The sequence below is a fragment of the Elephas maximus genome, chromosome 21, assembly GCF_024166365.1.
Source record: "Elephas maximus indicus isolate mEleMax1 chromosome 21, mEleMax1 primary haplotype, whole genome shotgun sequence".
Taxonomy (NCBI): Eukaryota; Metazoa; Chordata; class Mammalia; order Proboscidea; family Elephantidae; genus Elephas; species Elephas maximus.
Window position 1 is genome coordinate 65,541,179 of NC_064839.1, and position 25,697 is coordinate 65,566,875.

At 37.8% G+C, this 25,697-nt stretch overlaps 2 protein-coding genes across 8 annotated transcripts in view; one reads left to right on the forward strand and one right to left on the reverse strand.

Annotated features, from left to right (window-relative positions):
* Positions 1 to 25,697, forward strand: part of CLCN3 (chloride voltage-gated channel 3) — a 106,557-nt gene that overhangs the window by 65,551 nt on the left and 15,309 nt on the right. For all 7 annotated transcript variants that reach the window (XM_049864827.1, XM_049864830.1, XM_049864831.1 and 4 more), the window contains 7 exons: positions 8,097 to 8,254; positions 9,486 to 9,585; positions 12,057 to 12,244; positions 13,345 to 13,467; positions 17,943 to 18,149; positions 21,148 to 21,228; positions 22,540 to 23,085. In XM_049864827.1, the coding sequence (XP_049720784.1) occupies positions 8,097 to 8,254; positions 9,486 to 9,585; positions 12,057 to 12,244; positions 13,345 to 13,467; positions 17,943 to 18,149; positions 21,148 to 21,228; positions 22,540 to 23,085 (1,403 nt within the window). The remainder of the gene's footprint in view (positions 1 to 8,096; positions 8,255 to 9,485; positions 9,586 to 12,056; positions 12,245 to 13,344; positions 13,468 to 17,942; positions 18,150 to 21,147; positions 21,229 to 22,539; positions 23,086 to 25,697) is intronic.
* Positions 19,928 to 25,697, reverse strand: part of MFAP3L (microfibril associated protein 3 like) — a 333,301-nt gene continuing 327,531 nt past the window's right edge. The window contains exon 5 of the transcript XR_007514726.1: positions 19,928 to 19,938. The gene's annotated coding sequence lies outside the window, so the exon portion shown is untranslated. The remainder of the gene's footprint in view (positions 19,939 to 25,697) is intronic.

Consider the following 25,697-nt stretch of genomic DNA (forward strand, 5'->3'; position numbering starts at 1 on the left):
CACACACATAATTTATTTGCAGTCATCTAATTTTAACATATATAGCTTAAACCTTATACAAATATAGGTTGCCATGAAACTTACATAAATCTCATAACATAAAGAAGCTAGTATAAACTAATAAACATTAGGAATATTTTAAAACCATTGTTGTTAGGAAACACAATTCCTTTAAAATCACTCCTAATGTAGGTATTTGTAGGATATGTAGGCATTTCTGTGATCAGATAAGAAGTGCAGTGTTCCCTACCCAGTCTACAGTAGCATTGGATTTCTTTCCTTTTCACCCCCTTCTTTTGTACTACTCAGATTTCCATGTTTGGTAGGACAAAGGTAATGCCTATAAAAGAAGGTATGTAACTAATGGACCACAGTTACCACAGTCTCCACCAGACTGAGCCTAGCACAACTGGATGGTACCCGGCTACCACCATTGACTGTTCTGACAGGGCTCACAGTAGAGGGTCCCAGACAGAGCTGGAGAAAAATGTAGAACAAAATTCAGACTCACAGAAAAAGACCAGACTTTACTGGTCTGACGGAATATGGCCCCTGGACACTGTTTAAACTCAATACTGAAGTCACTCCTGAGGTTCACCCTTCAGCTGAAGATTAGACAGTAGTGCATGTAATTCAACCATGTATATGAGACTGGATGTACACACCAGCCCAGGGGCAAAGACGAGAAGGCAGGAGGGCACAGGAAAGCTGGACAAATGGAAATGGGGAACCCAAGGTCAAGAAGGGGAGAGTGTTGACACATTGCAGGTTTGGCAGCCAGTGTCACAAAACAGTGGGTGTATTAATTAATGAGAAACTAATTTGCTTTGTAAACCTTTCACTTAAAGTACAGTTTAAAAAAAGGTATATGAAATGTCACATACTAAAGTAAATGTTTAAAACATTCATTTCCAGTTTTCAGATATTGTAAATCACATCGTTTTGTAAATTAGAGGCTGCAGTCGTTTCTACAGAGTAATTATTTGAAAGTTACTGAAGGCAAGACACATGCCTAATGCAAATATTCTCTACCTATAAATTTTTTTTTTATCATAAATGAGAATAGTCGTCTGCTTTTCTTCCTCCTAGTTCACAAGTCTGTTAGAGGAATTTTAGATACAGCATATTTAGTTTACTTATTATCTTTGTGGTCCAGACAGCTTAGAAATTCTTATCATTGAGCTGGTGACTTACTATGAATGCATGTAGAGAGATACAGAAATTTTGCTTCTTATTTCTTGCATAAAAGAGTAACAATTGAGATCAGTAGTTTGTGTCTTTCAACTCTACCTGGATAAGTGCAACATAAGGGAAAAATTGCAAGTTTGTAGAATATTTCACAGTAGGCTTTTGCAAAACATTTAAAAATAATTTCAGATTTACAGTAGTTGAAAAAATAGTTTACAGAATTCCATATATTCTTCATCTACAGTCCCAAAATGTTAGCATTCTACACATTTGTTTGTTCTGTCTCTCTTGTTCTGTCCCATGCATACTATATACATGCTATTATATATGTAATATATAACATTTTATATATATGTATATATGGTACATATATACAGCACTTTTTTTCCTGAGCTATGTAAGAGTAAGATGCAGACATAATACACTTATACCCCTAAATAGGTATGCGTAAGTATATGTATGTCCTTTAAAAAAGGACATTTTCTTGTATAACCACGATAACCCATTGTTGTGGAGTCGAATTCCTACTCATAGTGACCCTGTGGCCACAATGTCAGGGAATTGGCATTGATATAGTATGGTTAAGAGCTCGTTAAGAGTTTGGCTGTTAACCAAAAGGTCGACAGTTTGAATCCACCAGCCGCTCCTTGGAAACCCTGTGGGGCAGTTCTAATTTGTCCCATAGGGTCCCTATGAGTCAGAATCGACTCGATGGCAACGGGTTATAGTACTATTATCTAACCTTACAGTCTGTTTTCAGATTTTGCCAATTGTCCTAATATTTTTTAGTACAAAGGAAAAAACATTGTTTTTCCCCGTCCAGGAGCCAATCCAGGAATACATGTTGCATTTAGTTGTCCTGTCTCTCAGCTTCCTTTAATGTAGAACAGTTTCCCTGTCATTCTTTGTCTTTCATGCCCTTGGCATTTTTTGAGAGTACAAGCCATTTATTTTCTAGAACTTTGATCTGTGTAGGTTTCCTTGGTTTTTTCTTATGGTAAGATTCAGTTTATGCATTTTTGGCTGGAATACCACAGAAGTGCTGTACATCCTACCATGAGGCCATAAGAGACTCTTGACTCTTCCTCCAAAAATATTTCTTAAATTACCAGTTTTAATACTATGGTTTGGAAAGCAGAATCAGAGATGGCCAGATTTGTCAAGAAATGATAAATGCCTATATTGTATTTATTCCTCCATTGCATTTTCTTTAAAAAAAATTATGGCCTTCTAGTTAGCTTTTACAAAGTGGAAACTATTGAATAAAATCAGGAAGAAAGAACTGCGGTATTTAAAGCTTTAAGTATACGGTTTAGAATGTGTGTTTTGTATAAATGAACACAGTCCAATGTAAGGTTGGGCCTTTAAATCCATGGCCAAGAAAGGTAAATTATTTATTCCTAGAATGCTTCTGCCAAAACACTGAAATCAATATACTACTGCTTTCCTTTTAGAAACTTTACACCTTTCCAAAGCAAACATTCAAAAGTATTAAATAGTGAGGTAAGTGACACCTCTCTTCTACCTGGTAGAAGCAAATAGATGTAAGTTTATTAGTACAGTGTTGTTCTTATGGTTGTGTGCCATTGAGGCGATTTTCAACTCATAATGACCCCGTGTGACAGAGTAGGGTTTTCTAGGCTTTAATCTTCACGGAAGCAGATTGCTACATCATTCTCCCATAGAGCCACTGGGCGAGTCTGAACTGCCAGCCTTTTTTTTTTCTTTGGAAATTATTAACTTTAATAGTTCAAATAGAAATGCACACAATGGATTATGTACTCTACAACGGGATTCATTCTGATAATCATTTCTTATTCTTTTTCACAAAAGGCCTATTAAAAATTTATTCATTCTGGCTAAGGTAGTATACTGCATTGTGGTTTAGTTTGGTCTCTTTTTTTTTGAATTTCCCAGTTTTAGCTTATTCTCTTCATTCATGCGACTCCCTTCATTCTTACTCTTCGGTGTCACTCATGTGTTAGTTGCCTCCTCGTATCAAGTCCTTTTTACTGTTTTGGAGAAAGTTCTTTGTCTTCACCTCAGCAAGCATGCAAAGTTAACTCCAAATATTCGGTCTTTGCTTCTGAATGGATAAGAAGGCTTACCTCTCTCCACTGTGCTCAATAAAATACAAGTGACAGAAAATCCAACTCCAAATGGCTTAAACAACATAAAGGATATTTTGACTTCTGATGGGCGAGCATTGGTGATTCAGTGGTATAATCCTTGCCTTGCATGTGGGCGACTCAGGTTCAATTCCTGACCAGTGCATCTCATGTGTAGCCACCACTCATCCCTCAGTGAAGGCTTACATGTTGCTATGATGCTAAACGGGTTTCAGCGGAGCTTCCAGACTAAGGCAGACTAGGAAGAGAGACCTTGTGATCTACTCCGGAAAATCAGCCAGTGAAAACCTTACGGATCACAGTGTTCCAATCTGCTGTTGATCATGGCGGTGGTGTAGGACCAGGCAGCGTTTTGTTCCCTCGTGCACAGAGTCGCCATGAATTACTATCAGCCATTCAGATAGCGGTCCAGTGCTTAACTATATAGTCACTATTTATTACACTGTTTAAAAAATTAACCCCTTGTTAATGTCTTATTTCTACTGCTGCTTTGAATTACCAAGAAACAGGGCTTATAACCTATGGTGTAGTTTATTTAGTCTACATCTTAATAATAATAAAATTAGCCCGTAATATTAGAATGATGTCTCCTCTTTGTGTTCCCCGCTGTGCTCCAAAAATCAAAAACCATACCCATTGCCATCAAGTTGATTCCAACTCATAGCGACCCTATACGAGAGAGTAGAACGGCCCAATAGGGTTTCCAAGGAGCGGCTGGTATTTTTGAACTGCCAACTTTTTGGTTAGCAGCCGAGCTCTTAACCACTGCACCACCTGTGTTCACCCCTCCTGAAATGATTTAAGATTGTCTCTGCCCTAGTCTTGAGAGTGTTTGCAGTAGTTAGGGGAAAGTTCACATTCTGACTTTGCTACATAATAGTTTTGTTAAGTGACTTACTCTTTCTGATTGCTTGTTTATCTGCACATAAAAAGAGATGAGTCAGTTTAAGCAATCTGAAGGACTACAGGAGTGGTCTGGAAATTTCGCTTTATTCCTTACAAGTCATAGAACAAAACAAGTCTCTTCTGCTTTGTTTATGGAGTGTTACTTTGGTATAGTGCCACTCCTTATATTCTATACCCAGCAAATGCTTATTTACATTTTCATTAAAATTGCACAGCTCCTAAATAATCTCTAGATTATTATTTTTTACATAAAATCTATATTACTACTAAGTAATTTGAGAATGTAATTTGTAATCATGTATAATAAAATCATCTGTTTGAATTTATGTACGAGCTTTTTAAAGTTTTCAGTGCTTTGGAAAAATTTCAAATGCTTCTTTATTCATACATTGTTATTATAAACCTTAGCGTGTATCATAGTTTTCAAGGCTGTTGTTGCTATCTATGTATTTGATGGGTAAGGATGACTTGTCCAGAGTTAAATAGCCGTGGAGACTAGAATCTGGGTCTTTGGGGCTACTTTGTTGCTCTTTTCTATATAATGGTTAGTTCCATTAGAATTTCTCTATTTTCACAATTTATCCCAGTAACTACTAAAATATATTGTGTGTGTTTATATAGAAAAGTAACTTTCATTGTGAAATATACAGTCGATTCACATTTTTTGTAGAGTCTGTATATGTGAATTCGCCTACTAGCTAAAATTTGTTTGTAACCACAAAATCAATATCCCATGCATTTTTACTGTTACTCAGGGACACGCATAGAGGGGCTGAAAATTTGGCTCACTTGATGTACACGTCCCCAGTTATGTTGAACAGAGCTACGTGCTGCCTTTTTGTTTCAGCTTTCATACTATAAATACGTGTCCTTTTCGCGGTCAGCCGAGCGCCACATTTAGGCACAAGAAGGCTGTAATGTGCCTATCAGGGAAAATACATATGTTATGTAAGCTTTGTTCAGGCATGAGTTACAGTGCTGTTAGTCATGAGTTCACTGTTAATGCAGCGGTAGGACACTACATCCAGAAAAAGGAAGAGGGTTGGCTGATTCCAGAAAATGCTAAAGTAACATCTATAGTGTGTGATGAAGCAATGGAAAATTAGTCCACAAAGGGCCTAAATTTGTGAAATCATGAGATGACTGATTTAAAAAAAAAGCATAGTGGACAGCATTGTTGTGAGACTGAAAGCCAAGAACTTTAAAGTCACATGGCCCAGGGTCAGGAGAATGTTAAACCCTTCTTGGGAGTATTTTTTTATTAGAAATACTGCATATGACTAATTATTTGTAAGAAATATATATGTATATTAAATAAAATATAAAAATAAGGTGTGTTTAAACAGAAACACACTTAAAAAATTATGTATTGTTCACTTGACAAAAATGTTGTGACAAGAAAAAAAAAAAAATTTTTTTTTCAAGAGGCTCCCAGAAACCTAAGCCTGCATTTCCCCTTGGAGAAATGGCTCTGTATTTGCTAATTCAGTGTTCACAGCAACTTTATAAGATTTGTTGATGTTATTAGCTGCTGTTGAGGTCCCCGGCTCCTGGCGACCCCATGCACAATGGGATCAGACCGTTGTGATCCAATAGGGTTTTCACTGGCTGATTTTTATAACTACCTCAAATAATGAGAATTGATTATATATCAATGTATAAGTGTGAAGTAGAAAATAAATGTTATTGTTTGCTTTTTCTAATAATTCTACACCCCAGAAGTACCCATTTTTAAGGTGTTATATCTGTTCATACTGTTTTCTCTGTATTTATAAGCCTATAGGTAAGCGTAATTTTTAAACCAAAATAAATTTTGTAAAGTAATTAAGCCAATGAGACCAAGACAAATTTTACAAAAATACTAAACATGCTGATCTGCCACTAGCCTTTTTTTTAACTGCAAGATGTATTGTTAGCCAACTTTCTCTACCACTATATATTGATCTTCCTCATTCTTTTTAACTACTGCATTGTGTTCCATTGCATAAATATAATTCATTCAAGTCTTTATGCACTTGTAGAAACAATTCCCAAAAATAGAATTTCTGGATTATTTTATATTTGGGTACATATTTCTAAATTGCCTCTCAAAATAGTTGTATCGATCTTTATTTCTAAAAATCAAAGTAAGACATAAGTCCTATAATTTCCACTCTTGGATTAACAAATATTTCTTAGCTAGCTTTTTTCCTCCAGACTCTTTTTCCAATAGTAATATAAACTATCTTTCACAGACATTATTCACATCATGTGTTCCTTTTTTCAGGCATGGATGTAAGTATATATAACATAGAATGTGTAACTATAATATCTCATTGTGAAATCATAGCCTTGTTATTTCAAATTACAATTCAAAATTCGTAATCTCCAGGAAATTTTCCTAGATTAATCCATGTAGTTTCAGATACTACTGTCCAAAGATTTCCTTATAACAAATTAAATGTAGGTAACGTGACTGTCTTAGTTACCTAGTGTTGCTATAACAGAAATACCACAAGTAAGTGGCTTTAACAGGCAGAAATTTATTCTCTCACAGTCTAGGAGGTTAAAAGTCCAAATTCAGGGCACCAGCTCCTGGAGAAGGCATTCTTTCTCTGTGGGTTCTGGGGGAAGGTCCTTGTCATTAATCTTCCCCCTGGGTCTAGGAGTTTCTCAGCACAGGGACCCCAGGTCTAAAGGACGTGCCCCACTTCCAGTTCTTTCTTGGTAGTATGAGGTCCCACTCTACTCTGCTCACTTCTTTCTTTTATAACTCAAAAGAGATAGACTCAAGATACAACCTAATCCTGTAGATTACACCCTGCCTCGTTAACATAGCTGCCTCTGATTCTCATTATATCAGACCACAAAATGGAGGACGACTACACAATACTGGGAATCATGGCTCAGCCATGTTGACGCATATTTTTTGGGGACATAGTTCAATCCGTGGTAATGACTAAATGAGTCTTTGGTGGTTCAGTGGTAGAATTCTCGCCTTGCATGCTGGAGACTTGGGTTCAGTTTCCTGCCAGTGCACCTCATTTGTCTGTCATTGGAGCATGTGTGTTGCTATGATACTGAACAGTTTCAGTGGAGCTTCTAAACTTGTATGGCTTAGGAAGAAAGGCCTGATGATCTCCTTCTGAAAATCAGCCAAACGAAAAGCCTGTGGATCGTAGTGGTCTGATCTGTAACCAGTCATGGGGGTGGCGCAGAACTGTGTAGTGTTTCTTTCCATTTTGCATGGGGTTGCCATGACAGCAGTTAACAACAACATGACTGAAATTGTTTTATAACGCTTCAATATTGGAACTTGGTTTTAAAATATAAGTTGGGTTGAGTACCCCCAACTTGAGGAGGGTGGCACACTGGTTATGCACTTGGCTGCTAACGATAAGGTTAGGAGTTGGAACCCACTAGCTGCTCTGTGGGAGAAAGATGTGACAATCTACTTCCATAAAGCTTTACAGTCTTGGAAACCCTATGGGGCAGTTCTACTTTGTCATATAGAGTGCTTGCTATGAGTTGGAATCTACTCGACAGCAACAGGTTTTGGGGGCTTATGCTCCCCCCCAAAAAAATATTTATTTATTTATTTTTTTAAGCGGTAGTAAATACTAAGTCCGAGTTCTCTTTTGCTGGAGCATCAAATGACCCTTAGGCAGGCTTGTTGTTGATACTTAGTATGACTTTAAAAGAACGTGGCAAAATCTTTTTGCCCTATTTCCAAAAAATTTCCAAGTTTTGGATAATTTTCTTAACATTTTCCTGTATATATTGACATTTTTTCAAGAGGTACTGTTTCTCTATGACTTACCAGTGAACGTCTAAGTTTACCTAGCTAGCCATTGCTTTTATAAAACATACTTATCTTCCCTTTTTGGTCTGTAGGAACTCATTATACAATGACAAATGGAGGCAGCATTAACAGCTCTACGCACTTACTGGATCTTTTAGATGAACCAATTCCAGGTGTTGGTACATATGATGATTTCCACACTATTGATTGGGTGCGAGAGAAATGTAAAGACCGAGAAAGGCATAGACGGGTAAGTGTTTTCAGTAGCTTTTTTAATACAGTGCATAATTAGACGACTTAGTAATACATTTGTGCCACCGATCATAGGTTGCCAAAATGTTATACATTAAGATAAATTTAAGTAAATTTTTGCATTTCACATGTGAATGCATATTTATATTCTTGTCTTTTTTATATAAAGGATAACATACTATACATACTTTTATCCATCTTACCTTTTTCTCATGTAATACTGTATCTGTCTCATTCTTTTTTAATGGTTGTAGAGTTTGTTATGTAGATGTACTGCAATTTATTTGCCCAGTACAGTAGTGATGAACGGAAACCGTGGTGGCATGGTGGATAAGAGCTGTGGTTGCTAACCAAAAGGTCGGCAGTTCGAATCTACCAGGCGCTCCTTAGAAACCCTGTGGGGCAGTTCTACTCTGTCCTGTAAGGTCGCTATGAGTTGGAATTGACTCCATGGCAATGATTTGGGTTTTTATATTGATGAACACTTAGATGATTTCCGTATTTCGTTAGGAACAGTAGTACAGTGAACATTCTTTCACACATGTATGTTTGTACATTTGGCATATGGTCAGTATCAAGCACGTTTGTGAAGTACCTTTCTGTGCTACTGTGCAAGTGGTGATAGAAAGAGAACTGCAGTGACTCAGTTTGAAAATGACTTCATATTATATTTTATTAAACATTATAGCTATACTTATTGAGGAAAAGCTACATGGGGTTTAGTGATTATTTGTGAGAGAAATATCTTCATTCCTAAAGAATGGCTAATAACTGCATTTGGTTGCTTGAGTATCATTCAACTTAGAACTTCCTGAGTCTTTTTCATGGAGCCTTGTGGCTTGAAATAGACTAGCTGCTTGAAATAGACCAGGGCATTGAATTTCAGCTGTAGCGCTGCTACGGGACAAGCAGTTGAGCACTGAAGTTCTAGGCTGAGACTATGGCCTTTTAAAGTGATCTAGGTCAGACGTTATATGGTTTGTGGACCCCTTGCACTCAAACCCTCTGAAATTCTTGTTAAAAATGCAGATCACTTGTATAAACACTTGTCATCTGGAGTGCAGGTGTAGCAACTGTCTAACAGTGATTCTGCCCAAAACTCAACTTTGTCATTATTTAGTTCAGAAAGTACTGTCCCATGTATGGTATTTGGGAGAAATTGTTAGATTAAAAAATCGTGGCCTCTATTCATGGTCTGAAAGATGAAGCACAAACATTTCTAATTTCAGATCAACAGCAAAAAGAAAGAATCGGCATGGGAAATGACAAAAAGCTTGTATGACGCGTGGTCTGGATGGCTGGTGGTGACGCTAACAGGGCTGGCATCAGGTAAAGAAACACTTTAAAGCAATCCTGTTTTGGTGAACAGAACTGGACTATGAATATTGTTCTCCCCTCTTTACCTCAGTTTTTTTTTTTTTTTTTTTTAGGTAATGTTGGATTTTTAAAAACATTTTTTTTTCTTTACGAGGAAGGGAGGAGTGGGGATTGAAGAACACTAAATAGACAATAGATAAGTGGTAGCTTTGGTGAAGGGCAAGACAGTACACAACACTTGGGAAGCCAGCACAACTTGTACAAGGCAAGGTTATGGAAGCTCCATAGACACACCCAGTCCCCCTGAGGGACTGAATTGCTGGGCTGAGGGCTGTAGGGACCATGATCTCGGGGAACATCTAGCTCAACTGACATAACAAAGAAAATGTTCTACGTTCTCCTTTGCTGAGTAGTGTCTGGCGTCTTAAAAGCCTATGAGTGGCCATCTAAGATACTCCACTGGTCTCACCCCTTTGCGAGGAAGAGAGAATGAAGAAAACCAAAGGCACAAGGGAAAGATTAGTCCAAAGGACTAACGGACCACAACTACCATGGCATCCACCAGACTGAGTCCAGTACAACTAGGTGGTGCTGGGCTACCACCACTGACCTCTCTGACAGGAATCACAGTAAAAGGTCTCAAACAGAGCTGGAGAAAAATGTAGAACAAAATTCTAACTCACAAAAAAAGACCAGACTTACTGGTGTGACAGAGACTGGAGAAACCCTGAGAGTATGGTCCCCGGACACCCTTTTTAGCTCAGTAATGAAGTCACTTCTGAGGTTCACCCTTCATCCAAAGATTAGACAGGCCCATAAAACAAAACAAGACTAAGGGGCACGCCAGCCCCGGGACAAGGACTAGAAGGCAAGGCAAGACGGAGAAGCTGGTAATAGGGAATCCAAGATCTAGAAGGGGGAGTGCTGACATGTCATGGGATTGTTTAGCCAATGTCATGAAACAATATATATATATATATATAAAAAATGCTCTGTAAACCTTCATTTAAAGTTCAATAAAAGTTAAAAAAAAAAATTGTTTTCTTTCTCTTAAAAAATCTTCCTTAAACATAAGACTAGGAGGCAGGAGGCTTTACAGTCTAGTCTTGGCTTTGTCACTTGAAGTGTTTGTCCAGCTAGATTGATCTTTGTGAGCTCAGTTTCTGTATCTATAAAATAAGTGGTTTGAACCAGATGATCAATAAAGTACTTTTTGATGTTAATATCATAAGTAGCTAATATTTATTGAATCCTTACTGTGCGTCATGCACTGTTCTAAAAGGTTTACCGTATTTTAAAACTCATAGAACTTGTATGACTTAAGTGCTATTATTATCACCGTTTTACAGATGAGGGGACTGACGCACAGATTAACAGATTAGTTAAGTAATTTGCGTAAGGTCACATAGGTAGAAAGTGGGCAAGGCAGGATTTGAATTCAGGCAGTCTAGCTCAAGAGCCTGCAGCTTTAACCCCCAGGATATACAGAGTGGCTACAGAGTCCCTGTGTGTGAGAGTCTAAGAAATAGCAGTTGAAGATCTGAAAACAAGTATTAAGGACTGCTCGGAGCCCAGGCGACATAGTGGTTAAGAGCTTGACTGCTAACCAAAAGGTGGGCAGTTTGAATCCACCAGCCGCTTCTTGGAAACTCTATATGGCTGTAATACTCTGTCCTGTAGGGTCACTCTGAGTAGGAATCAACTCGAAAGCAACTGGTTTGGTTGGGTTTTTTTAAAATGACTTTCAGTTTCCACCGTGAAAGATTATATCCGGAAGAACATGAGGAAAAATTAAAATTTGCGTGGAGAATTGACAGAAGTGTGAATAACTCTAATTGGCATGCATAAGAATTTTGTGGCCAGTGTGTATATGACTCTTGTTTTTACATGATGAGTAAGATCCAGCTTTTGACCATAAATTTGTGTTTTTTTGGTAGTCTGTGAGTGAAATTATCTGGATATATTTGGTTTTCTGATATTTAAGGAAAAACTACCAGTCTATCAGCAGTAATTCATAAATGCTATGGGTTTCACTGTTGCTAATGGACATTACATCTGAATAAGGTTGATAACATTTGTAAATCTGTTGGTTAAGTTTTGGATTGAAACACACTAGTAAAAACTTTGAAGTCAGTAACCAGGTTTATGAACCTCCTCTCAGGTACCTGTCTTTTGAAGATTGTTTTAAATAATCTTTTAAACAGTTTTGTTGGATCACAATTAATTTGATTGGTGTAACTGACTTTAGATTCAAACCAAGAATATAAATTTTATTTTAAAGAAAAGCTATTTACAGTGTTTTAAATATAAGCTTCTTTATAACTAAAGTTTTAAAAATCTTTAATTTATGTAGTATACACTATATTATGCTTTATTTATAGGGAGTCTGTCTACTTTCCGTGAACCTCTTAACTTGATCGTTCTTAGCAGCCTCCCAAAAAATGGATGTGTTTATTTTACTCCCTCCAACATGTCTTTTACAGGAGCACTGGCTGGATTAATAGACATTGCTGCCGATTGGATGACTGACCTAAAAGAGGGCATTTGTCTCAGTGCGTTGTGGTATAACCATGAACAGTGTTGTTGGGGATCTAATGAAACAACATTTGAAGAGAGGGATAAGTGTCCAGAGTGGAAAACATGGGCAGAATTGATCATAGGTCAAGCAGAGGTAAGCCTTGCTTTGTCTTAAGGTGAAATAATAGTTGATATAGCAAAATCAGTCTCCAATTCATGTAACTATAGAATTAACCACATATTCTACTGCAGTTTTTTTTTTTTTCTTCAAAATGAGAACTGCTAGGGAGTCATGAAACCAATTTAGATGGTTGTAACCCACATTAAAGAAAAAAATTGGAATAGAATAAAATGGGAAATATGAGAGTATATTGCAGCAATAAAGAAGCATTATTTCAAGAAGATTCTGTATTAACTACGTAGGAATATACAAGCATCCTGAGTTATGATATAAAATGTATTTTTTATTTGAGTTGTGGTAAAAAGGAAGTGACAGCCACTGGAATATATGATCCATATAACCACAGAAAGTTAATATGAAGTCAAGTTATTGAAACTTTAATATACTACCTCACTAAGGTTGTATAGATTAATAAAAGAAAGTATGACTTATAAAAAATTTGTAAAATAACCCTTTTAAGTGGAGATTTCTTGAAGAAATTAATTTTTCTTTGTGGTATTACAGTATTTGATTATTTTATACTGATGTTCTATAGTAAAGAACATTCAAGAACTTAGAACATGTATGTATGTATGTGTAGTGACATTATCATATATAGATATATTTTTAAAATTTTGCTATAGCTGAACTGTAGAACGAAAAAGAATGTATCCACTTTTAAGATGAACGGCATGCCGTTTCTCACCTGGCCTAATTGAATTGCATTTGATTTAATGATTTTCAGGAGAATTGCAGCAGAATAAGTCTGAATGCTTTGCTAATGCAATTTGGCACCCACCAGCTGTTTCCAAGGATCTTTTGTGGGTAGGCAGAGGTTGGAGTACAGTTGAGATGCCCTGCTAACAAGGTTTTAGGGATCAGGAAAGAGCTAGGAAAAAAATGGGCTTGAGGCTCCTTGGTATGTCTAGGAATATGTTTTGGTACACTACGTAAGTATTTTCTTAATGTAAAGCTTTTATTATTGTGTAAATAAGTTGGTTACAATTTTTAATAAAGATTCTTATGTGGCAAAAACTTGCTTTAGAGATACACTACAAATTAAAATTCATGCTTTTAAACTGTTTGCTTTCTAGGGTCCTGGTTCTTACATCATGAACTACATAATGTACATCTTCTGGGCCTTGAGTTTTGCCTTTCTTGCAGTTTCGCTAGTAAAGGTGTTTGCTCCATATGCTTGTGGCTCTGGAATTCCAGAGGTGAGCCATGCAGTGTTTAGTATCACTAAACCTTTATTAATGATTATGATTTGTATCTCCTTGTCATGAGGGGGGAAAAGTAGTTTTTCTGGGAAAATGGTTTGTAATATGAAAAAGAAAAATTTGTAAATGTCAACCCATTGTAGACAACATTGAAAAAATTTTTCTCCAGTACTCATTTCATCATTAATTGTGGAGGCTGATTTTCTTTTTTTTCCCTTTTCTCATCACTAATGGGGCGGTTCCCCTATGTGTCTGTCAGTTTGTCATACTGTGGGGGCTTGCGTGTTGCTGTGATGCTGGAAGCTATGCTGCTGATATTCAGATATCAGCAGGGTCACCCATGGAGGACAGGTTTCAGTTGAGCTTCCAGACTAAGACAAAGAAGAAGGACCCGGTAGGCTACTTCTGAAAAGAATTAGGCAATGAAATCCTTCTGAATAGCAGCAGAACGCTGTCAGATATACTGTCAGAACATGAGCCCCCCAGGTTGGAAGGCACTCGAAAGACGACTGGGGAAGAGCTGCCTCCTCATCTCGACGTTAGTGATGTGAGTGGAGTAAAGCTTTCAGGACCTCCATCTGCTGGTGTGACATGACTCAGATGAGAAGAAACAGCTGCAAACATTCGTTAATAATCAGCACCTGACATGTATGAAGTATGAATCTAGGAAAATCGGAAATGGTCAGAAATGAAGTGGAACGCATAAACATTGATACTCTAGGCGTTAGTGAGCTGAAATGGATTGGTATTGGCCATTTTGAATTGGGCAGTCATCTGGCCTACTATGCCGGGAATGACAACTTGAAGAGGAATGGTGTTGCATTCATTGTCAAAAAGAACATTTCAAGATCTATCCTGAAGTACAACGCTGTCAGTGATAGAAATAATACTGATAGGCCTACAAGGAAGACCAGTTAATATGACTGTTATTCAAATTTATCAACCAACCACTAAGGCCAGAGATGAAGATATTGAAGATTTTTATCAGTTTCTGCAGTCTGAAATTGATCGAATGTGCAATCAGGATGCATTGCATTGATAATTACTGGTGATTGGAACGTGAAAGTTGGAAACGAAGAAGGATCGGGAGTTGGAAAACATGGCCTTGGTGATAGAAACAATGCCGGAGATCATATGATAGAATTTTGCAAGACTAATGACTTCTTCATGGCAAATAGCCTTTCTCACCAACATAAGCAATGACTATACACATGGACGTCGCCAGATGGAATACACAGGAATCAAATTGACTACATCTGTGGAAAGAACCCAATATCATCAGTCAGAACAAAGCCAGGGGCTGGCTGTGGAAGAGACTATCAGTTGCTCATATGCAAGTTCAAGTTGAAACTGAAGAAAATTAGAACAAATCCACAAGAGCTGAAGTACGACCTTGAGTATATCCCCTCTGAACTTAGAGACCATCTCAAGAATAGATTTGATGCGTTGAACACTAATGACCGAAGACCAGGTGAGTTGTGGAATGACATCAAGGACATCATACGTGAAGAAAGCAAGAGGTCACTGAAAAAACAGGAAAGAAAGAAAAGACCAAAATGGATGTCAGAAGAGACTCTGAAACTTGCTCTGGAATGTTGAGCAGCTACAGCAAAAGGAAGAAATGATGAAGTAAAAGAACTGAACAGGAGATTTCAAAGGGCTGCTCAAGAAGACAAAGTAAAGAAGTATTATAATCACATGAGCAGAGAGCTGGAGATAGAAAACCAAAAGGGAAGGACACGCTCGGCATTTCTCAAGCTGAAAGAACTGAAGAGGAAATTGAAGCCTCGAGTGGCAATAGTGAAGGACTCTATGGAGAAAATACTAAATGACGCAGGAAGCCTCAAAAGAAGGTGGAAGGAACACGCAGAGTCATTATACCAAAAAGAATTAGTCAACGTTCAACCATTTCAGGAGGTAGCATATGATCAGCAACTGATGGTACTGAAGAAGTCCGAACTGCACTGAAGGCATTGGTGAAAAACAAGGCTGCAGGAATTGACAGAATATCAATCGAAATGTTTCAGCAAACGGATGCAGTGCTGGAAGTGCTCACTCGTCTACGCCAAGAAATTTGGAAGATAGCTACCTGCCCCACCGACTGGAAGAAATCTGTTTTTATGCCTATTCCCAAGAAAGATGATTCAACCAAATGTGGAAATTATCAAACAATATCATTAATATCACACATAGGAGAATTTTGCTGAAGATGATTCAAAATCGGCTGCAGCAATATATCAACAGGGAACTGCCAGAATTTCAGGCTGAATTCAGAAGAGGACATGGAACCAGGAATACCAGAAAGATGTTTATCTGTGTTTTATTGACTATGAAAAGGCATTCAACTGTGTGGATCATAAGAAATTGTGGATAACATTACAAAGAATGGGAATTCCAGAACACTTAATTGAGCTTATGAGGAACTTGTACATAGATCAAGAGGCAGTCGTTCAAAAAGGATGAAGGGATACTGTGTGGTGGTTTAAAGTCAGGAAGGTTGTACATCAGGGTTGTATCCTTTCACAATACCTATTTAATCTGTATGCTGAGCAAATAATCTGAGAAGCTGGACTATATGAAGAAGAACGGGGCATCAGGATTGGAGGAAGACTTACTAACAACCTGCATTATGCAGATGACACAACCTTGCTTGCTGAAAGTGAAGAGGACTTGAAGCACTTACTGATGAAGATCAAAGACCACAGCCTTCAGTATGGATTACACCTTAACATAAAACAAAAATCCTCACAACTGGACTAATAAGGAACATCATATAAACAGAGAAAAGAATGACGTTGTCAAGGATTTCATTTTACTTGGATCCACGATCAATAGCCATGGAAGCAGCAGTCAAGAAATCAAAAGACGCATTGCATTGGGCAAATCTGCTGCAAAGGACGTCTTTAAAGTGTTGAGAAGCAAAGGTGTCACCTTGAACACTGAGGTACATCCGTCCCAATCCTTGGTATTTTCAATGACTTCATATGCATGCAAAAGCTGGACAGTGAATAAGGGAGACTGAAGAAGAATTGACTGATGCCTTTGAATGGTGGTATTGGCAAAGAATATTGAATATACCTACCATTGACTGCCAAAAAAATGAACAAATCTGTTTTGGAAGAAGTACAACCAGAATGCTCCTTAGAAGCAAGGATGGTGATACTGTCTTACATACTTTGGACATGTTTTCAGGAGGGATCAGTCCCTGGAGGACATTATACTTGATAAAGTACAGGGTCAGCAGAAAAGAGGAAGACCCTCAACGAGATGGATGGACACAGTGGCTGCAACAATGGGCTGAAGCATAACAAGGATTGAAGATGATGCACGACTGGGCAGGGTTTCTTTCTGTGGTAGATAGCGTCGCTGTGAGTCAAAACCGACTCGATGGTACCTAACAACAACAACAATGTAGTGGTTTGCTGAACAAATTATCAGAAAACTTGCATAAACACCAAATGCCCAGAAAAATACCTTGTGGCTTAAAGTTCTTTGATTAATTGATGCTTTGCTGTGGTGAATCTGTTTTTTAGTACATTTGTTCTCTTTTCATGACTAAGTTTTGATTAGATAATAATGCTTCAATTTGGCAGCTGTTTACAACGATTTCATACTTTACTTGATTACAGTGGTTGAATAGTATAAACCTTTAGGTTTTATTTCTTATCAACAGTAATTTAAAGGTAAATATACTTAGAATGGAAACCCTGGTGGCGTGGTGGTTAAGTGTTATGGCTGCTAAGCAAAAGGTCGGTAGTTCGAATCCACCAGGTGCTCCTTGGAAACTCTATTGGGCAGAATCGACTTGCTGGCAATGGGTTTTTTGGGTTTTATACTTACGATTGAACTTGATAGGAACTCATTTCCTTTCTTTCCTCTTTTTATTTTACTGTACTTAAATGATTACTAGCCTTTTCCAATGCATTTCCTTTTAAGATGAGATTGCAGCGATTTTTAAAGCTGTATTAAGAATATTATTGATGAGAAAAAAATAGGTAGCAATAATTGTATAGTATTCGGCAGTTGTCCCTCATTTTTTTGATACATAAAGAAACCCCATAATTATCATATTTTGAGAAAGTGTAATATCTTTGTCTGACTCAGAATGTCCAGAAGGTATGTAAATATATGTTTATTTCTACAACAGAAATACTATAATTTGCCTGTTCCTGGTTATGTAATTGTAATCCTTATAATTAAGGTCTGTGTTTACTTTAACGTGGCCTGGTGCTTTAATTTTGTTTGTGAGATGGGGTTGCCTTCTATCCTTACTTGGGTAGAGAATTAGAATATGATATAGACTTATTACATGTAGCATAATAGTTAAAGCTTTTGAAAAATTAATTGTGAATTGTCCGATAATTCATTAAAGTTTGCAAGTAGTTTTGTGACTAAAGCATGATTAACAATTTATTAAGTTAAATTCTCTTGGCTTTTAAAGAAAATTAAGATGACTTAATCTTCTTTTGTAGATTAAAACTATTTTGAGTGGATTCATCATCAGAGGTTACTTGGGAAAATGGACTTTAATGATTAAAACCATCACGTTAGTACTGGCCGTGGCATCAGGTTTGAGTTTAGGGAAAGAAGGCCCCTTGGTACATGTTGCCTGTTGCTGTGGAAATATATTTTCCTACCTCTTTCCGAAGTATAGCACAAATGAAGCTAAAAAAAGGGAGGTAAGTGTCTTTTATAGTTTCATTTGGCGGAAGAGTATGTGTTACAGACTTCTGTCAGTGAAGGACTTCTTAGTGTAAAGATCACATTTTACGTTTACTTTTTGGATAAATTCTGTATTCAGATTAAAAATTTCACTTGGGATTAGTTTACGCTTCTTTTTCCTGTTTTGAATAATCTCTAATGTCTTCCTAGAAGCCACCCCCCGTGCTGAAATGGTACTCCTGTATTTCAGAGGTGCTTTAGCTGGACTGCTTCTTGGGTTTTGGGTGAATTTTACAAAGGTCTTTCCATTTGTTTTCACTTTGCCTTACACTGTTCCCACTCTGAAATGTTTTTCAAATGGAACATTGTCTTTACTGTTGCTTCTCATCATCAGCATTTCTTTAGGGTTGAAAGATCTAACAGCTGTGTTTTCCTCCTGGAGCGGATGTGGTGTGTGATCTGAAGAGAGCTATCCTGCACCATGGGGAAGTTCTGAGGGCCTTTAGGACTTTCCAAGGTTTAAGTCAGAGATTCACATTAAAGGGAGCACAGGGAATCATATTTATTCAGTTATAGGGCAATTTCCTTTACTGTTTTTCTTTTTTCTTTTTTTTCAGGGCAGCCTAAGATCTTCTAGGAGACTTTTGAACTTCAAATATTACAGAGTTCCCCAAATATTTTTAGATTGCTCTGGATATTTTCTAGAAGAAAAACGGCTCATGAAGCCTTCCGTGTTACCTCTGGTCTTTGAGAACCCAAAACTAACTGCTTCCAGTTTTCCCAATCTCAGTCTGAACCCCTAGATAGTACAGAGATCTTTGTCTTTTTAAGGGATGATTTTTTTTTAAAAACAAATCTCATTTAGTATTGAGAACTCAAGGGTCAAGGGTTTCTGGCCCCAACAAAGGACCTTTTCACCATGTGACATTAGTGAAAAAAGTAAAGGATTATAAAATGTTTAATTCTTCAATTGAAATAATTCTAGTTCATTTTAATGTTAACATGAAATGTTGTCCTTAGATGGGCTGTAGGTGCTCTAAAGTGGGACAGGTAGAGAATCATAGTCTAATAGTCATGATATTCCAATGCTATAAAAATACTATATATATATAAAACAAAAATAGCTAGCATTAGTGATTAGTTACTGTGTATCTGGTACTGAACCAAGTACTTTACCAGCATTTTAAAATTTAATTTCACAATTACCCTGTTGATTTGACATTGTTCGTTATCCTCATTTAAAGTCTAGGAAACAAAGGCTTACAAAGGTTAACTAACCTGCCCTGGACCACAAAGCTAGTTAGAGGCAGAGTGTGGATTAGAATTCATTTTTCTGTGACTCCAAACTATGCTCTGAACTACTAGACTACTACTGTCACTACTGCTCCTACGGTGTGGGTGTGTGTTAAAATAAAAAGACATACTCTAGGGTCGCTGTGAGTCGGGACCCGCTTGACGGCAATGGGTTATATCATGGCAGGTTAGTGGCAGGGAAGAAACTATAGCCTTTGTCTCCCCAGTCCTGTTTCTGTGCTTTTAAGGTACTTTTGCAGTTTTAAATTAAATGATTTTCAATACTTATGAAACATTAAAATGTGTGTATGAGTTATAGGAATGTGTGTGTTCATTGGAAGGTTACTCGTTTGATTGTAAAATACTGTTAAATATGCAGTTGGGGATTCAGTGAAACAGGTGTGTTGTCTGTAATATATTAGTGGAAGAAAAACACAATAGGAAGTTATATTTGCTCTTCTCCCCCAAATAAGCAGACATTCTAAGGCCAGGTCCAATTTAAGGGAAACAAATCTTTGTTTATTTTTAATTTACCAAGCCTTCTTTATAAAGTACTTATTGGATGCCAGGCACCATTCAAAGCACTTTATATGTATTTACTCAATCCTCCTATGCTAGGTACTTCTCACATCCCTATTTCAGAGAAGAGGAAACTGAGGCACAGAGCAGTTAGATTACTTGTCCAAAGTTACACAGCTAATAAGTGGAAAAGCCAAGATTTTAACCCAGGCAGCCTGACTGGCATCACTGCCTTTAACCATGTACAGTTTAATTTTGATTATTTTTAATTTCTCTTCCAGAAATGTAAATACTGAATATTTGAGGAATGCTTTGGGGAGCCTCAGATATAATTTACTGGAGGAAAGTAGTGAAAGGAATAAAGATTCTTAGAAAAATAATTACAAATATATAAATGTCTCGTGAAATTACATGTGTAGTTGGTGTCACTCGGGTAGGCAGTGGGCAATAACCAAGTGACAGAAGAGGCAGTTGGAAGACAGACCTAGAAGAGTGTGAATTTTTCTCTTCCTTTAACTTAATTAATTGTTAAAGTTGTAGTTCTTTTGGTGAGACCGTAACTTGGGTGATAGCTATTGCTTGTGCTTTCAGAATGAGGCTCTCTGTATTTGTGGTAGAAGTATATTCAGAGGTCTTGTTAGTTGTTGTTAGTCGCCGTTGAGTCAGTTCCATTTTACAGAGGCCTTATGTATAACAGAACAAAATGTTGCCTGGTCCTGTACCATCTTCATGATCACTGGTATGTTTGAGTCCTTCTGGCTTAGGGCAGTGAAAACATAGGGAAACTTAATAGGCTTTAAGTTTCCTGGATATCTTGCAACAATTTGAAGTAGAGTAAGAATCAATGCTGAGGCAGTTAGCTCTAAAATCAGAAGAGATGATATCCTATTAAAAATCAATAAATAAAGCTCTTTTCCTAACCCCAATTACCGCTGTCTTCTCTTCCCTACACAAACATTTTGAAAGTTGTCTGTATCCATTGCCTCCTATTTTTTGACTGAATGTTGATGAATGACCTTTTGATTAAAGAAAAGAGAAAAAAAAATTTAGAAGAAATAATAGTTGTCCTTTTTTGCTTGGGGAGGAGACAGATAGGTGAGTTAAATTCAGAAGAGGCATTTGGAAAATTAAATAACATGAAGTTTTCTGTGCTGTATTTGAGTGTATACGAAAATTTAAAATAAGCCACAATCCTCTTTCTAGGTGCTGTCAGCTGCCTCGGCTGCAGGTGTTTCTGTAGCTTTTGGTGCACCGATTGGAGGAGTTCTTTTTAGCCTGGAAGAGGTAGGTTAAAAAAAGTACAACAATTACAATTATATATAATTGCCATTACAAATATATTTTGGCGTACTTTTCAATTTTATAGCTGGTTATAATAGATACAGACTTTGCTTTTAAGTTTTCAGATTTATTTTCATGAAGTTGTTCATATCCTCTTTTAAAAGTACTTAGTTTTAAATTGGTAATACCGCCTCGTTACTCCATCCTTGCGCCTGTCTTTTTTCTTCCCTGCCAAAACCACTTTATCAGTTCCTTAGGAATCCTAGTTTCTGTATGCAAATATGAGCCTTACGGTTATTCTTATTTTTCTGTCATTGTTATGTAGAAAGTAATATACATGTTATATACCCTTGAGAAAAGTCTTTTTAAAATCCATTATTCATGTATAAACATTAGTGATTATTTAAAATTTAATTTGTTGATGTATTTAAAAGTAAGCAGTGCAAATTTGAACTCAATAGGAGATAATTTAAAGCAAACTATTGCCATTGGTGGAGCCCTCGTGGCACAGTGGGTAAGTGCTTGGCTGCTAACCAGAAGGTTGGCGGTTCGAACCCACTAACCGCTCCATGGAAGAAAGATTTGGCAGTCTGCTTCCATAAGGATTTACAGCCTTGGAAACCCTATGGGTCAGTTCTACTTTGTCTTATGCGGTCACTATGAGTTGGAATCGTCTTGATGGCAGTGTTTTGTTTTTTTTTCTTTTGTATCTTTATAGCTTATTTTTATTTAGAAACTTTTAATCAATTCTAAAGTTGTCTTTTTAAATTTTTTATGTGTGACTATTTCTGATACAGAGTTACTGATATTTAAGAAAATTATTTTAGTCACTTAGGTGGAGTATTTTAATTTTCTCTGAAGTGCTTAAGACATTTTCCTTTAATATCTGTGAATAGGAAAGGTTTTGTTTAAATTTGCTTTTTTCTTGTAGTTTGTGTTTTTTTTCTTTTGATGTAGAGGAGACAAATTAAATAGAAATTAAGTTTTCATAAGCTAAGAAGATTTGGTAATGGTACATTTATTCTAAACTACCATGATTACATTGGAGATAAAGCTTATTTTGAATATAAAACAGTGTTAGGTATTTCAGATAATTACTAGGCATTTATGATCACTGATATTCTAAATTTATAATGATGTGATAGCCAAAGATAATGAAACATCAATTTTTTTTCTTACTACAGTAAAATTCATTACATGTGAGTTCTAGCTACAGCAAAATTTAGAGCTAATGTTGATACTTAGCATTCAAGTAATAAAAAAAAGCATTTTATAAAATTGAAGGATTAATTTTCCTTTTCCTTTCCTTTTTAGGTTAGCTATTATTTTCCTCTCAAAACTTTATGGAGGTCATTTTTTGCCGCTTTAGTGGCCGCCTTTGTTTTGAGGTCCATCAACCCATTTGGTAACAGCCGCCTTGTCCTTTTTTACGTGGAGTATCATACACCGTGGTACCTTTTTGAACTGTTCCCTTTCATTCTCCTAGGGGTGTTTGGAGGGCTTTGGGGAGCCTTTTTCATTAGGGCAAATATTGCCTGGTGTCGGCGACGCAAATCCACTAAATTTGGGAAGTATCCCGTTCTTGAAGTCATTATCGTTGCAGCCATTACTGCTGTGATAGCCTTCCCCAATCCATACACCAGACTCAACACCAGTGAACTGATTAAGGAGCTTTTTACAGACTGTGGTCCCCTGGAATCCTCTTCTCTTTGTGACTACAGAAATGACATGAATGCCAGTAAAATTGTTGATGATATTCCTGACCGTCCAGCAGGCCTTGGAGTATATTCAGCTATATGGCAGTTGTGCTTAGCACTCATATTCAAAATCATAATGACAGTATTCACTTTCGGTATCAAGGTAAGTGCTAATGTGAGGTGGTATTTAAATAATCTTAGCATGTTCAGATCTTATAGATGGAATAAAGAAATGAAATTTTCATCTAAAGGTGGTTGTTTCATAAATGTAAGTTGAAAAGTTTATCTTTTGGGTTTAATTTTAAGTGATGAAAGAATTTCTTAGAACATATTGTTGAGCATGTTCCTGTTATATTGCTGTATAAAAAATTACCCCAAAACTTAGCAGCTTAAGGCAGTCTTTCCCTCCCTACCCCCTTTCTCTTTATATTGGTTCAGCAGCAATTTGGGAAGGGCTTGGGTGGGCAGTTTTTGTTTGGGGCCTCTCATATGATTACCATCAGACTCGGCTGGGCCTGGTCATCTCAAAGACTTCACCATATGTCTGGCACCTGGCTGAGAAGACTCAGACAACTGAGACTGGAACATCTGAGCTCCTGGGACGTGTGTGTGCGTGCGTGCATGCGTGTGTGTGTTAGCATGGTGCCTCAAAAAAAAAAAAAAAAAAAAAAAAACCGTTGCTGTCGAGTGAGTTCTGACTCATGGTAACCCCATATGCTTCGGAGTAGAAACGCTTGGCTGTAACGTTACATAAGCAAGCAAGTCACCAGGCCTTTCCTCCACAGTGCCACTGGATGGATTCAAACTGTCGGCCTTTTGGCTAGTGGCCAAGAGAAAACTGTTTGCTACACAGGGACCTATGGTGGCCTCAAGGTCACTGAATTTCTAACATGGTAGCTCAGGGCTCTAAAATCGAGTGTCCCAAGAGGACCGTTTCTAACCTAGCCAAGGAAGTCACACAGCGTGATCTGGGCTGCATTCTGTCAGTCAAAACAGTCCCAAAGGCCCACTCGTATGCAGGGGATGGGACATACACTCTACCTCTTCATGAGAAGTGTGTCAGAGAATTTATGGTCAAGTTTTTAATACCACTTGTATTCATTGTCACTGTAACAAATTGTCATAAATTTAGCGGCTTAAAATAACACAAATTTATTGTCTTAACATTTATGGAGGTCTGAAGTCCAAAAAGAGCCCTGGTGGTGCAGTGGTTAAGATCTCGGCTGCCAACCAAAAGGTCGGAAGTTTGCATCTACCAGCCGCTCCTTGGAAGCCCTGTGGGGCAGTTCTCTATCCTATAGGACAGCTATGAGTTGGAATCGACTCCACAGCAATGGGTTTGTTTTTTAAAAGTGCACCTCATGTGCAGAGAGCCCATGTGTCAGTGGAGGCTTGGTTGTTGCTGAACAGACTCTAGACTCAGGTAGAATAGGAAGAAAGGCCTGGTGATCTCCGTCTGAAAATCGGGCAGTAAGAACTGTATAGATCACGACAGTGCAGTCCGTAACCAATCACAGGGATGGCTCGGGACCAGGCGGCGTTTGGTTCTGACCAATCACGGGGATGGCTTGGGACCAGGAGGCGTTTGGTTCTGACCAATCACGGGGATGGCTTGGGACCAGGCGGCGTTTGGTTCTGTTTTGCATGAAGTCACCATTAGTCGAAGGCCGACTCAGCACATAGTGAACAACAACGGCAAAGTCCAAATTGAGCCTCACTGGCTAAAATCTCAAGGTGTCAACAGAACTGCATTTCTTTCTTTTTGCTCTAGAGGAGAATCTGTTCTCTTGCCTTTTCCACCTTCTAGAGGCTGCCCATTTTCCTTGGCTTGTGGCACCCTTCCTCTGGCTCTAAAACCAGCAATGGCCGGTCAGGTTTTTCTGTTATGGCATTACTCTGATGCTAACTCTTCTGCCTTTCCTCTTCCACATTTAAAGGACCCTCACAGGGTCGCTGGAAACCCTGGTGGTGTAGTGGTTAAGAGCTGTGGCTGCTAACCAAAAGGTTGGCAGTTCAGATCCACCAGGTGCTCTTTGGAAACTCTTTGGGGCAGTTCTACTCTGTCCTGTAGGGTTGCTATGAGTCAGAATTGACTCTAAGGCAATGGGTACGGTTTGTACGGTCACTGGAAACCCTGGTGGCATAGTGGTTATGAGCTACGGCTGCTAACCAAAAGGTCAGCAATTGGAATCCACCAGGTGCTCTATGGGGCAGTTCTGCTGTGTCCTGTAGGGTCACTATGAGTTGGAATTTGCCTCGACAGCAATAGGTTTTATGATTATTTTGGGCCCACCCAGATAATCCAGAATAATCTTATTTTAAGGTCAGCTGAGTAGCAACCTTAATTCTATCTACAATCTTAATTCCTCCTTCGCATGTAACGTAACATTCACAGCTTCGGAGAATTAGGATATGGACATCTTGGGGGGTGGGGGGTGGGGAGGAGGGCATTATTTTGTCTGCCGTTACAGGATGTTATTTGAAAGAACACTGTAGACTCAGAGTTACTAAGGCATGTGAATATCCTGCCTTTTTTCCATCAGGGATTTAAGGCAATCAGGCCTTACGCCCTGGAGCGTTGTTTCTCTTGAACTTATGTAAAAGTGAGAATGACATCTGTTAATTAGGAATCTACCAGTAAATCTAAATAACTCTCTTATTTGACTCTCAGTGATGTATATGGGGAAACAGGTTTCAGATAATCCTTGTTCTTTACATCATACCTGCGTTCATGTCCTAGTTAACATTTGCTAGTGAGAGTGTACTTTCAGAAAT